The sequence below is a fragment of the Stegostoma tigrinum genome, chromosome 36 (assembly GCF_030684315.1).
Source record: "Stegostoma tigrinum isolate sSteTig4 chromosome 36, sSteTig4.hap1, whole genome shotgun sequence".
Taxonomy (NCBI): Eukaryota; Metazoa; Chordata; class Chondrichthyes; order Orectolobiformes; family Stegostomatidae; genus Stegostoma; species Stegostoma tigrinum.
In genome coordinates, this window is record NC_081389.1 from 5,680,047 (window position 1) to 5,693,034 (window position 12,988).

The 12,988-nt window shown below is 41.6% G+C and overlaps 1 protein-coding gene across 4 annotated transcripts in view; it reads left to right on the forward strand.

Annotated features, from left to right (window-relative positions):
* LOC125446836 (casein kinase I-like) overlaps positions 1 to 12,377 on the forward strand; it is a 185,761-nt gene extending 173,384 nt beyond the window's left edge. For all 4 annotated transcript variants that reach the window (XM_048520725.2, XM_048520727.2, XM_048520728.2 and 1 more), the window contains one exon: positions 6,262 to 12,377. In XM_048520725.2, the coding sequence (XP_048376682.1) occupies positions 6,262 to 6,316 (55 nt within the window). In that variant the 3' untranslated portion in view covers positions 6,317 to 12,377. The remainder of the gene's footprint in view (positions 1 to 6,261) is intronic.
* The last annotated feature ends 611 nt before the right edge of the window (positions 12,378 to 12,988 follow it).

The window sequence follows — 12,988 nt, forward strand, 5'->3', positions numbered from 1 at the left end:
TAAGGTTGATTGGATTGGACGAAGTCAGCATGAATTTGTGAATACGAAATTTTGTCAAAAAAATGGCTCATTTGCATCTTGCCAGTCTGTGACAGATGGGGTACTGCAGGATTCATATATGGGACACTAGCTAGTCACTGTCTTCACCAATAATTTGGAAATGAGGACCAAATGTAATATTTCCAAGTTCAAAGATGACATAAACCTATGTGACAGTGTGTGCTGGAAAGGGGGAGGATGCAAAGTAGCTTCAAGAGGGTTTGAGTAGGTAAGAACATGGCAAATGGAATATGTTATGGAAAAATGTTATCTTTTTAGTAGGTGGAGCAGATATGCTATTTCTTAAATGGTAAGGGATTAGAAAATTTAAAAAAGTATGCATGGATGGAGAGACCTGGGTGTAATAGTCAAGCCACTGAATACTTAAAATGCAGGTGCAGTGAGGTATCAGGAAGGTTGATGGAAGCTTGGCTTTCATAATAAGTTTGGAGTCTGGCAGTACTGAAGTCTGTCTTTAACTGCTTAGGAGTTTGGTAAGACTTCACCTAGAGTATTGTGTACAGTTTTGATCCCTTACCTTAAGAAAGATATTATTGCCATAGAGGGAGTGCAGCAAAGATTCATCGAGCGTGTTCCTGGGAAGGAGGGCTATCCTGCACAGAGAAATTGGGGGAACTGAGTTTTGAAGAGTGAGATGTATCCTATTAGAACACAAGATTCTTGAAGAGATAGACAGGGGAGATGCAGGTCAGATGGTTTCCCTCATTGGAGAATCTGGAACTGGTGGCCACAATTTCAAAGTAAAGGGAAAAATACTAAACAAGGAGAGGAAGAGCAGAATTTTCTGATTCTAACGGTGGTGAAGCTCTGGAATTCTGTACTGCAGAGGGCTACGGGGGCGCTCATTGAGTCTATTTAAAGAACTTGACAGATTTCTAAATGCCAACAGGGTAAAGGGATGTAAGGAAAGTGTAGGGGGAAAACAAGATCATTTGAAGTAGGAATCAGCCATGATTATATTGAATGGAGCAGGCTCAATGGGCTGAATGGCCTATTCCCATGTTTCCACATAGTTTTTATTCATCTTTATAATCTGTAATATTCTGTAAAGGGCTCAGATAAAACCTTGTTTCATGATTTCTAGGCATTTCTACAAATTGTATCATTGAATTACACTTGCCTCTCGATTTAGTTAAAGAATTATAACAATGTGGAAACTCATTTAAAGAACAGTAAATGCAGCATAAAAATGGAATTTAAGTCCACTGAAAGAAATCTCTATTTAAAATAGAACCAAACTGCCAAGATCTGTATTTTGTTTATCTATAGAACTATTTGTTTGATTCACTTGTTGGTCATATCATCGCTGATATAAACTAACACTGAGATTACTTATTTTGCACTTGTCATTATTGGTGGCAAGGCTGTGCAGATTTTATTTCGCAAAGCATAGAGACAATATTGAATATCTAAGTTGAGGTTATTACTACTTAGATGCCATTTGTCTCCACTCTGACAGCTCGTGACTTTGATGTTGGCTTTCCCTATATTACCAGTCACATGCTGAGGCTTGCTTTGAGTTATTCCTTTCAGTGAACTGCTGATAAGCACATTTCTCAAGTGAAAACTGAAACCAGCCATCTAACTGTGAATGGGGACAGAAAGCAGGCCTGATGCACAAAACTCATGGAAAGTAAGAAGATGGAGATTCCCTAAAGGTTGCGTGCACTTAGTAAAACCTATTCCACTGGTAATTAGATACTTTCCAGATGTTTCACTATTCCACTTGGGGAATAGGTGGTATCATCTAACATGCTCTTCAGCTTTGGAGCTTTAATACTTTGTGAAACGATCACATCAGCAACTGCAGGTTGGGAAAATACTAACTTCTGATGAAAATTAAGTGCCTGTCAGATATTATACTGGATTTCCCTGTTAGCTGACCTGTTTTCAATCAACTGATTGAAATATTCAGCTTGTATCTAGGTCTCATAATTTTGCAGGAAACAAAGTGGCTAAAACAGCACTATATACACTTGAAATAAAATTATATCGTTGCAACAGGTGAAAACTAGATTTTTACATTAGCTTATGTAAAAATAGTCTCTAGGAAAAATTATGCTCAACAGGTTGATCATAACATTATAACAAAAAGGAACAAAAGTAAACTGTTCACCCTCTCCACCCAGCTCTGCCAGTGGCTCAGTAGATCTTGCCTTACCTGATTGTGGACTTAACTCCATTTTCCTGAAAGTTTCCAGAATGTTCTCTGGTGAAGAGATCTTCAGAAATGAATGAGGAAAGAATTGAGAAAAGAAATTCCTCCTCCTCTCCATCTTAAATCTGAGATTTCTTTGTAGATTTCCCGTTCAAGATGCATCCTTTCAACAAATACCCTGTCAAGTCCCTTTGAACCTTTTACCTTTCAATAAGATCACTTCTCAAATTCTAAACTCTAGTGGATTTTGGCCCAACGTCCTCATAAAACAAATGCCTGATCCCAGAAATCAACCTAGTAAACCTTTTCTGAACTATTCCCAACACAAGAAACCGTGCTAGAAAACACTAGAGAAATGCTTCTGGAGAATGACCAAGTAAATCAGTCTCAGACATTAACACTTCATTAGCATTTAGATGATTATAACAAAGTAGTCAGGAGAAAAATGTTTAAGATGTGAGTTTGCCCGCTGAGCTGGAAGATTAGTTTTCAGACGTTTCGTCACCATTCTAGGTAACATCATCAGTGAGCCTCCGACGAAGCGCTGGTGTTATGTCCCACTTTCTATTTATCTGGTTAGGTTTCCTTGGGTTGGTGATGTCATTTCCTGCGTTGGTGATGTCATTTCCTGTTCTTTTTCTCAGGGGGTGGTAGATTGATTTGGAGCCAGTGTGTTTGTTGATGGAAATCAAATCTTCTCAAAACTTGCTAGAAAAATGTTTATCACTGAAGCTGTGCACAATCTAAAGACCAAACAATGTTGATTTAGACAAAAGAGGAACAAGGACTGACTGTATAGCAGAGGTCAGAAGTCTCTCAATGCTAGGTTATAGTCCAGTAGGTTTATTTGAAATCGCAAGCTTTCAGAGCGCTGCTCCTTCAAGTGAAGTAAAGAAAAGCGCACAGGCACAGAATGTACACACAGAGATCAAAAGACCATACAAATGGTGTGAGTGGAATGTGTACAAACTGAATAACAAGCCTCTACAGGTGATCAAAAGTGTCAGACGATGTGAGTAAAGTGTCAGCTGCTAAATAGCAAGTAAAGGGATGGCCTGTGATCCAGTTAATTGAGGCAGAGAGATAATTACAAAAAATTAGAAATTGGGTGGCGCTGGAGTCAAACCAAATGGCTAGACTAACATATTAAGTGTGAGAATTGCATGCTGAGAGTCTAACCAAAGTAACAAGTATTCCAAATCTGCACAAGCTAGTTAAGGTTGAGAGGTCGTAACAAGGTATCAAGGTGATGGTATCAAAACAGTGTAGTGACAAAGATTTTACACATACAACACAATATCTGCATTTATCATTTCTGGTTTTCTGGTGCAACGTCCAGTTACAGTCAGCCAGTTTTCCTTACGTCCACTGGATACATAGACTGTAGGAACAGGAGTAGGCTATTCCGCCCATTGAATATGCCTTGCCATCCAGTATGATCAAGGCTGATTGAACAGTTCAGTGCCTTTTACTCGCCTCAACCCCATAAATCTATCTGTGATTGATAATCAAAAATCCGTTAATCTATACCTTAAATATACTCGAAACCTAAGTTTTGACATCCCTCTATAAATTGGGAATTTTAAAAATTCACAAGCCTCTGAGTAAAAATAATTTCTCATCATCTTGGACCCAGGTGGCATTCTCCTTATTTTTAAGCTGTATGCCCTGACCACAGCCCAACTGTGCTGTGTTCCAGAACTAGCCACACCTCTAGCCAAGTGGACCCAGTAAAATGACAACATTGGCATCTACCCAACAATGTAGAGAATTGCCCAAGTATGTCTTGTCCAAAAAAAGTAAGATAAATCCAATCCAGCCAATTACCACTTCATCAGTTTGATTTGTGCCTTGTACCTGGTGGGCAGTCTTTATTCTATAATGAGTTACACATTGCAGATGTGCTTTTGTAAGTACAGTGTTTTTTAATAGTTGATCCACTTAAGAATCCCCAAAGTGTAATGAACACTTCCCATTTGCATGATTGAGTGCACCTCCAACAGCACTTGAGACGCATGACACCATTAAATGTCCATTCCTTCTACCAGTGATGCACAGTAGCAACATTATGTACCATCTACAGGATGGTAGAAACTCATGAAGACCCCTTTGACAGCACCTTCCAGACCCACAACCACTTCGAACTAGACGGAGAAGATACGTGGGAACACCACCACTGCAAGTTCCCCTCCAAGCCACACTCTGTGTGGAGTTTGCACATTCTCACCATGTCTGCATGGGTTTCCTCTCTGTCTAAAGATGTGCAGGCTAGGTGGATTGGCCATGCTAAATTGACCATAATGTTCAGGGATATGTCGGTTAGTAGCGAGAGGGGGATGGGTCTGGGTGGGATGCTGTGAGGGTCAGTGTGAACTTGTTGGGCCGAAGGGCCTGTTTGCACATTGTAGGGATTCTATGAACTTTGAATCATCCTGATTAGAAAATATGTCACCATTTCTTCAGTGTTGCTGTGTCAAAGCCCTAGAACTTATTCCCTACTAACAAGGTGTGACTACATAATAAGGTGTAGAGCTGGATGAACACAGCAGACCAAGCAGCATCTGAGGGGCAGGAAGGCTGATGTTTTGGGCCTAGACCCTCCCCTCACTGAAGAAGGTCCTAGGCCTGAAATGTTAGCCTTCCTGCTCCTCTGCTGCGTGGCCTGCTGTGTTCATCCAGCTCTACACCTTGTTATCTCAGATTCTGCAGCATCTGCAGTTCCTACTATCTATGTGACTACATAAGATGGGCTCCAGTGGCTCAAGGCTTACCATGACCTTCATGAGGGCAAATCATGTGGGGTTGGGCTTGTTGGCATGTTGCTAAACCTGCCAGTGAATTTGTTTTTTTTCAAAGGGTATTAGTGAACCAGTTACTGTGGCCTGAAATAAACAGCTTCGCAGTCACTTTTACTGGTCCAAGCTTATTATTCTATGTTTTTTAAAGTTTAGCTCTTCACATTGTTGTGTTGAAATTTGATCATTTTCTTTTGACTTTTAGTCCAGACTTTTTGTTTTACTAATAGCTACGACACCATTATATCCACTATATTTTGTCACTCAATCTCGAGGAACTATTTGTTTGTTATTTGTAATTGAAAATCCACAAAAGGGAAATTAGTTTGTGGTCATTGAATGTAACAATGTGGAAATGATGCCAATGCCTGGACTGTACCATTGTCTGCGGCCAGTCTCTTTACTACAACTTGTAGATTTGCACATCAGTGATATATCTTGCACATTTAACTATGGTGTATAGTTTTTCATGTATCAACTAAAGGTTTGCAATGTACAACATTGAAGCAGACTATTCAGTTTAGCAGAGTGCACTATCTACAAGATAAGCTACAGAAATTCACCAAAGATTCTCAGACAACACCTTCCAAACCCACAACCATCTGGAAGGACAAGGGCAGCAGATATATGGAACACCATCACGTGCAAGTTCCCTTCGAAGCCACTCACCATCCTTACTTGGAAATGTATTGCTGTTCCTTCGTCATTTGGTCAAAATCGGGAATTCCCTCCCTTGTGGCATTGTGGGTCAACCCACAGCAGGTGCACTGCACTGGCTCAAGAATGCAGCTCACCACCACCTTCTCAAAGGCAGATAGGGATGGGCAATAAATGCTGGCCAGTTAGCGAAGCCCATATCCCAGAAAAGAAGAAATTTTTAAAAAAAACTAATCAATGTCTCTGTTTTCTTCACGCAAACGTCTACCACCCAATTTTATCTAACCTTATCACCATAATCTTAACCTTCATGCAGCTGTCTAGTTTCCCCTTGATTTAGGTATCAAATATATATTTACCCTTGATAATTTACTTGTTTGATCAGGTGTATTTTTCAATGCATGGACCCGATCAGTTGTACTAATTGTATATTTAGATCTGGAGGAGTTTTAAGGAAGCGTGGGCATTCAGTGTGAGATTGTGTGCCTCAACAGAAGATGATTGTCTTTTATGAGTCATTTGCAAGCAGAACTCATGCCAGTTTCATTAATAGCTTTTCTCCCCTCCCCTTCTGTCTTCTGCCACCTCTAGGTGTTGCTGTTTCTTCAAGAGGAAAAGGAAGAAGAATGCAGATAGGCACAAATGACTGCAGCTCTCGAGGGATGGCGAGGTTCTGCTTGCATGTTCAACTCCCTTTGTTTTGGATGAAAAAGCCACGTGACTGGTTGAGAAGCTTCAGACTCTGATCCTTGTTTTGTATAATTATTATATTTTGCCTGTGCCTGCGTGTCCTCCGCTGGGAAAGGATCCTTTTATTTTCCTTCAAAACACTCAGGCTCAATTGCACTTCTTACCATGATGACCAAATTCCCACAAGAGAGATGGCCAGACAGACGCAGATGCAAAAGTCCTGGGGCTTCTCACTTTTCCTGGCCGCTGTTTGGGGGTTGTAGGGGTGGGGGACGGGAGGTGGCAGTGTGGTTTGGAGGGGGTAGGTGGTGAGGAGACTGGGCACTGGCAGCCCCTCCACACCACCATAAATCGCAATGAACAGCATGGCGAAAGACTCCCTCTGGGTGCAAATAGACTCTTCAGTGCCGAGCTGCCCACCTAGAGGAATGAGGAGTCAGCCAAACTGACAAGGGCAGATACAGGTGCATTTGTCGCAAAAAAAAAGTAGTTGTTCTATTTTGTGATGTAGCATATAAGCTGTGAGAAATTTTAAAATCTACTGTTTTTCTCTGTTCTCCCACCCCTTCCTCCACCTCGCTATTCAACCTATTCTCAACCTTGTTTGCAACATTTGGGCTTTGGCCATTGTAAATCGGCTGAAGTAATTTTTACAAAAAAAAGAGAGATGGGCTCTTTTGCTTTCTTAAGGTGCACTTAATGTGGGGGTGGGGGGTGGATGATATGCGCGTGTGTGTGAGAGTGTGCGCGTGTGTGTGAATGTCTGTGTCGCTGACATCCAGAATCGATCAAACACAGTGTGGATTGTGAACACGCACTGACTGCTGCAGTAATTTCCAAGCTGGTACTGCCACTTTTAAATATGCTTTTTTTAAGTTGAAATGTTTGATGGTTATTATCCAAAGAGCACTGTGTTTCTCTGGAAACATTACAAAGTGAAAACGGCATTAATTCTCTCCCTGTCCTCCGCCCCAACTCCCTACTCTTCCTCACCCCCACTTCTCTCTGTCAGTCCCTCCATTCCCCTAAGATTCAGCAAGTGGGATACCTACAAATGTCACACGCAGCAGATCTCAGAGCTACGGCGTATCAGTTGCCAAAATAAATTGACAGCATATTTACATATGCTTTGGGCAGTTTTCACAGGGCAAAAAGAAAGTAGGTATGAGCACTGCATGTGTGGTGATGTCTTCCTAAAGGGGACACACTTCTTAATCTGGCCAGGTGACCTGGAACCTTTTCTCTGACCTGTCTCCCTCATTGTGTTCGATGTAGGATTTGCTCATCTTGATAGGGTCCTGGCGAGTGGCATTCTTTTCATTGCGTGCAAGCTGCAACTTGAAAAGGATTGAATTCATTGGGACTGTAGCAGATACTCTGTGTTTTGACCAAATGTGTGGGGGAGTGTGTGGTGCAGGTAGTGTTTTGTGGGTCTGGGAGTTGGGTTTGTTGGGTCATGGTCATGGTGGGTGGGTAGGGTTTACAGAGGATTACCCCTCTGTGATGTATTCAGAAATCAGATGCTTAAGCAACTCCGTACCTGCTGGTCAGTGACTGCGGAGGTTCCTGCTTAAGGCAGCTGTATCCTCAGGAAGCTGCAAAGTGCCTGTGGCTTTACTTACCCTCCTTGTGCTGTGCCTGAGCCCCCGAAGGCTGGGCACTGGAGGTGAGCACATGGAAATTAATCATTTTGCCAGAAGTGGTCTCCTAATTCTCACATGGGTTAGATAGCTGGGTTGAGGCGAATTGTGATGACTAGGGACGTTAGCACTGCAACTAAGCTCCAAGTCTGGACATAAAATCAGTGGGTCATGGCATGGTTAAGTGACCAGAATTAATTGACCATACCATAACTAATGGCCGAAGCTGGGTACAATTCAGTTAAATTTCTCTATAGCAATGTGAACTCAACCAAAGTACTTCCAAAATGCAGTGAAGCTCATCCAAGCCTGAATCATCCTAGTCAAATCATTTGACTGTACACATTAACTCTAACATCATTGAGCCCTGGTTTCTCCCTGTGAAATCTACAGATTGAAGTGATGCAATGTCACTGGACATCCCTGCTCACTTCTTACATTCCAAGTGACCCTGAAGAGGTATCTAGAGGCAAGTTCATTCTTGAATGTGTCTTAAAGACTCATTATCTGCAGTTATCTTGGTTCACAACAGGTTGTACACCAGGCACTAGAAAACCTTTACTCAGGTCTGTCAGTTACCTGAGTGACAAAAAGCTCCTGACTATCCAGTAGACTCTGAATTGGCTGCTGATCGTAGTAACCAGCAAAGCATTGATCAAACAGTATAACAAGTTAAATGTTCCAGCGTGTGGAAAGGCTGGTGTTGACTTGCCACATGCACACCTGAATCTGTCCAGGAGTTTTGATATGGGAAGATAGAAACAGGAAACCTGCTCAGGGTGTCTGAGAGGAAGCAGTCTTCTCTTTCAAGAGTTGTGTAAGCTATTTGAATCTCCTTTTGTGGTCTCATCATGCAAAATGTTAACATTGTTATTGGTTCAATATTCTGCTCTTTTTAAATTCTGAAACAAGCTGCTGGTTTTTAATTACCAGATTGTGCAGCAACACTGTTTTAATTGATTGTCAAAATATAATTATTTTAAATTGTCTCCTTTTCTATGGGGATGCAGGGAGGTGGGGAAATGCAACTTCTTGAAGGCCGTAGTCCCAATTTTCTGAACGAGATTTTGTTCCTTAAAGTGGTAAATTCCTCAGGACAGTAACTTAACGCACTTCGGAATGTTGGCATTCGAAGGAGGTATGAAGGCTCTAAGACCTGAGAAGCTATTAGCAGCCAGTGGATTGCACTGAATATTAACCGGTTAGAATATGGAAACCCAGATTTAAAAACAGTCTATGTAGACCGTTCCAGTTTGACTTATCCAGTCCTTTATCCAGGTTTCCTCTTGCTGCTGTCACGTTGACTTGTTTGTGTGGATAACTCCAGATGATTTGTTTACTCAAAGTACAATCTATTCTTGATTCAAAACTATGTAACTTGAATTATGTTGATGCAAATTGTACATGAATGCAATTGCCTCTTGTGCAATTTTATTTGACTTACTTCATTCAAACCACTGGTTAATTGAAACTCTTTCCAAGCAAAGTGCAAACTTGAATGACCAGAAGCAGACTGCACTTGAGGTGTTCTGGCATGTACCTCACACTTATATTAATTCTCTTCTTATTTAACCATTCTGTGCTGTAACTTTAAAAAAGCTTAAGGTATTTTGTTAAAGTAGTTGATAGAGCAGCAGAGAGAGGGGAAGAGCTTAGGGAGATGAGAAAGACACCACCTCAACAGCAAAAAAAAATGCATTATACTGACACACCACATTGACAGGGCTCTGCTTGTAATGAAGGGAGATTGGGGAGTGCTTCCTAAGCCAGTGCTTGAATTTTAATTGGTCACAGTCCCTTGCGTGTCTCTGCCAGATGTGGTGGCTTTGTTGTCCTTACTAAGAGCCCTAGAGCATGGCTCACTTTGTTAGTGCAGTGCTGGTAAACTCAGAGCATGCGATGCCTTTTCGTCTCCTTTGCAACCAAGTCAGAAAAGTTATATTTTCCAGGAGACACCTCTGCAAGAAGAGAAACAATGATTGTACGCTTCATTAGCTGCAATTGATCTTCTACTTGTCATTTTGGAGTATTCCTTACAGTCTTAAGAATTTCAATCAAATTTTATTTTAACGTGTGTTTTGTGGAAAATTATAAGTCTTCCCAAAAACTCAATGCTTTTAAAAGCTCCTTTAAGATCCTTCTGTTGTTCCTTTTATTAAAAGGTACAAAGAAGCTAAACATGTATGCCATTTGGAAAATACACTTGGAAAAGAGATGTAATGTCTCCTGATGAGCTGCTGGAGGAAAACATTGTTACATACAGAGCAACTCATAAACTACCGTTCCAAAATATAGATGAGTATCACATTCCAGTCATGGAACATATTATGAAATGGAAAGCTCACACAAAAAACAAACACTGGGAATTATCGCTAAAGAAACTGGCCAGCTCACTTCCTTGAGGACACCTTTGGTGTCTGTCTCAAATGCTCTTTCCATCTTAAGTGTTATGTTTCCTGTTTGGGTTAATCATTCCTGAATGGCCCTGTTGGGAGAAGCTTGGAACTACCTGAGGTAATACGTCAATTTTTTTTGGAAAAGGCAGTTACGTAGCTGTTGACTGGTGAAGTACAAACCCATTATAGACTCCTTAATATTTGGTTGTTTGGAACTTTGATCACTGCTGTCAGAACTCATACTTGAACATGATTTAGCGATATAGTGGAGTCTATAATATCCAGTCACATCAGGAGGAAGCCTGCCCTGAATCTCCTTACAATGCAGCTTTCAGGTGTATTAATATTTGAACGAGACAACATTGCAGGTTTGTCTGACTGCGCATCTCTTTTTCTCTCCCTGTCTCTGTCTCTGTGTCTCTCTCTCTCTCTCTGTCTCTCCCTCTCTCTGTCTCTCCCTCTCTCTGTCTCTCCCTCTCTCTGTCTCTCCCTCTCTCTGTCTCTCCCTCTCTCTGTCTCTCTCCCCCCCCCCTCTCTGTGTGTGTGCCTCTCTCTCCCTCTCTGTGTGTGTGTGTGTGTGTGTGTGTGTGTGTGTGTGTGTGTGTGTGTGTGTGTGTGTGTGTGTGTGTGTGTGTCTCTCTCTCTCTGTCTGTCCCCCCCCCTCCCTGGTCTCTCTCAGTGGCTGCTTTGTCAGGAACAGGCTCCACTAAGTACTGCCCTAACATTTCCTAAAGGGACCCAAACCAGTGGGTTTGACCTGGTTGCTTAGGCAGGAAGGCTTATATTTAATCAAAATGACTGGAGGATTAGGTTTCACTATCAATGAGACTTCCTTTTATTCATTTTGCTCTGTCCTTGAGCGTGTGAGTAAAAGCTGTGTTTTTACTCTTTGTGGTCTTGTAAATATAGCACACATTTGCTTACTGAGCATGAGTTTCTAAATAAAATTCTCAAAATGCTAGACTGTAATAATTACAAAAAACAACAACCAGTTTTGGTTTGTTTTCTTGTTTTACAACTGTTGCTGTTTGCGCTGCATGTTCTGTATCCGTGGGGAAAGGTTCTCAGGAGTTGGCCACAGTTTTGTTTTTGTATAAAATACAACTGTGGTAATCATTCTTTTAAAAAAGAAATGAATGGTTAAACATGTCTGTCCTTTTTCTTGCTAAAGTAACCTTTTGTTCCTACTTTCTTTTTAAAAATTGAGAATTAAATAGTTTTGTTTGTGCAGTCCTGGCACCAGCCTAAGCTTACATGCTGTCAACAATTAAGCATTACGTTATGAGATGGGGAAGCTCTCTTTCTAAATTGACTGGACGTGACAGCCCCAAGTAAGGAGCAAACCTTTATGTTGACAGTCCCATGATAGCACATTCTGGGAAATGCCATCAAGTTTACTACCAATTTGATCTTTCTCCTGTTTTCTTTTGAAAGACCTTTTGATGTGTTGATGATTCAGCCCTAAACTCTGGACGGACTTATCTTCCTTTCTGAACTTTGTTTCAGCACTCCAATCCAGAGTGCATCACCGATGTAGACCAGTCTTCAATAGATAGTTTGCCTCTTGCCAAGCTCAGATGGATGGGTCTGTCCAGTGTTCAGCCATTTGTACACCACTTCACCAGAACGACTTTCCACCTCAAGGCCCGTCATCTCCAAGCATTTATGGAGTCACTGCCAGCACAATGTGTTCACTTTGTCCTAAATCGCCTTCCTGTATTTCTGCAGAGTGCCTGATTCAGTGCATTAACTGAGATCCAGTTGTCCTACTAAGATGTAGCATTTGTTGGGTGGGGTGAAAGAAGAAAGGGTAAATTTTTTTGCTTTAAAGTGAGTGTGATTGACCATTACCACAATATTTCTTGAAATTTTTTTGTGCTCGTTAAAGTACAGGGTGCCAGCACAGGGGAATAATGGAGCACTACCATTTCTCTCCCCTCCCCACCTCTCTCTCTCTCTCTCTCTCTCTCTCTCTCTCTTCTCTCTCTTCCCCCCCCCCCCCCCCCCCCCCTCAATGTCTGTCCCTAGTAGTAGCTCGCTCCAGGCCATTTGACAGAGATACTTTGCCCCCAGTCTAAGCAAATGCTTGTTGACAGTAGGTTTCCTGCCATTAAAGCATCTTCTGTACCCCCCACACCCCCCTGCCACACCACCACCTTCCCACCTTGTTCACCACAAAATGGGAAAGCTAATTTGTGCCAAACTCAGCATTCACTCATGTTGGACCTTCAGTCTCAAACCAGACCTTTCAGGCTATCAGTCCAGACTGGATTTGAACCCAAGCTTGAAGAGATGAAAGCAGCTTCACTGGCGTTCAGTGTAAAAATGAATATCTCCATTTTCAATTGTCTTGCTTTTTGGATATCAGCCAGTGATGCCCGAACTTGAAAAGGCTGTTTGGGTCCACACAGATTGGGCAGCACTCCATAGCTGTGCCCAATGTCATTGCAACAGTTACTTATCAACTTTGGGTTGAGTAAAAGCTTAACTGTTTGGTGATATGAGGACAATTCTCATTAGTAAAAGTGTATTAATAATTCTGCACCCAGTTAAAAGTCTCATTTAAGCTATCATGGGTCTATCAAACGACCG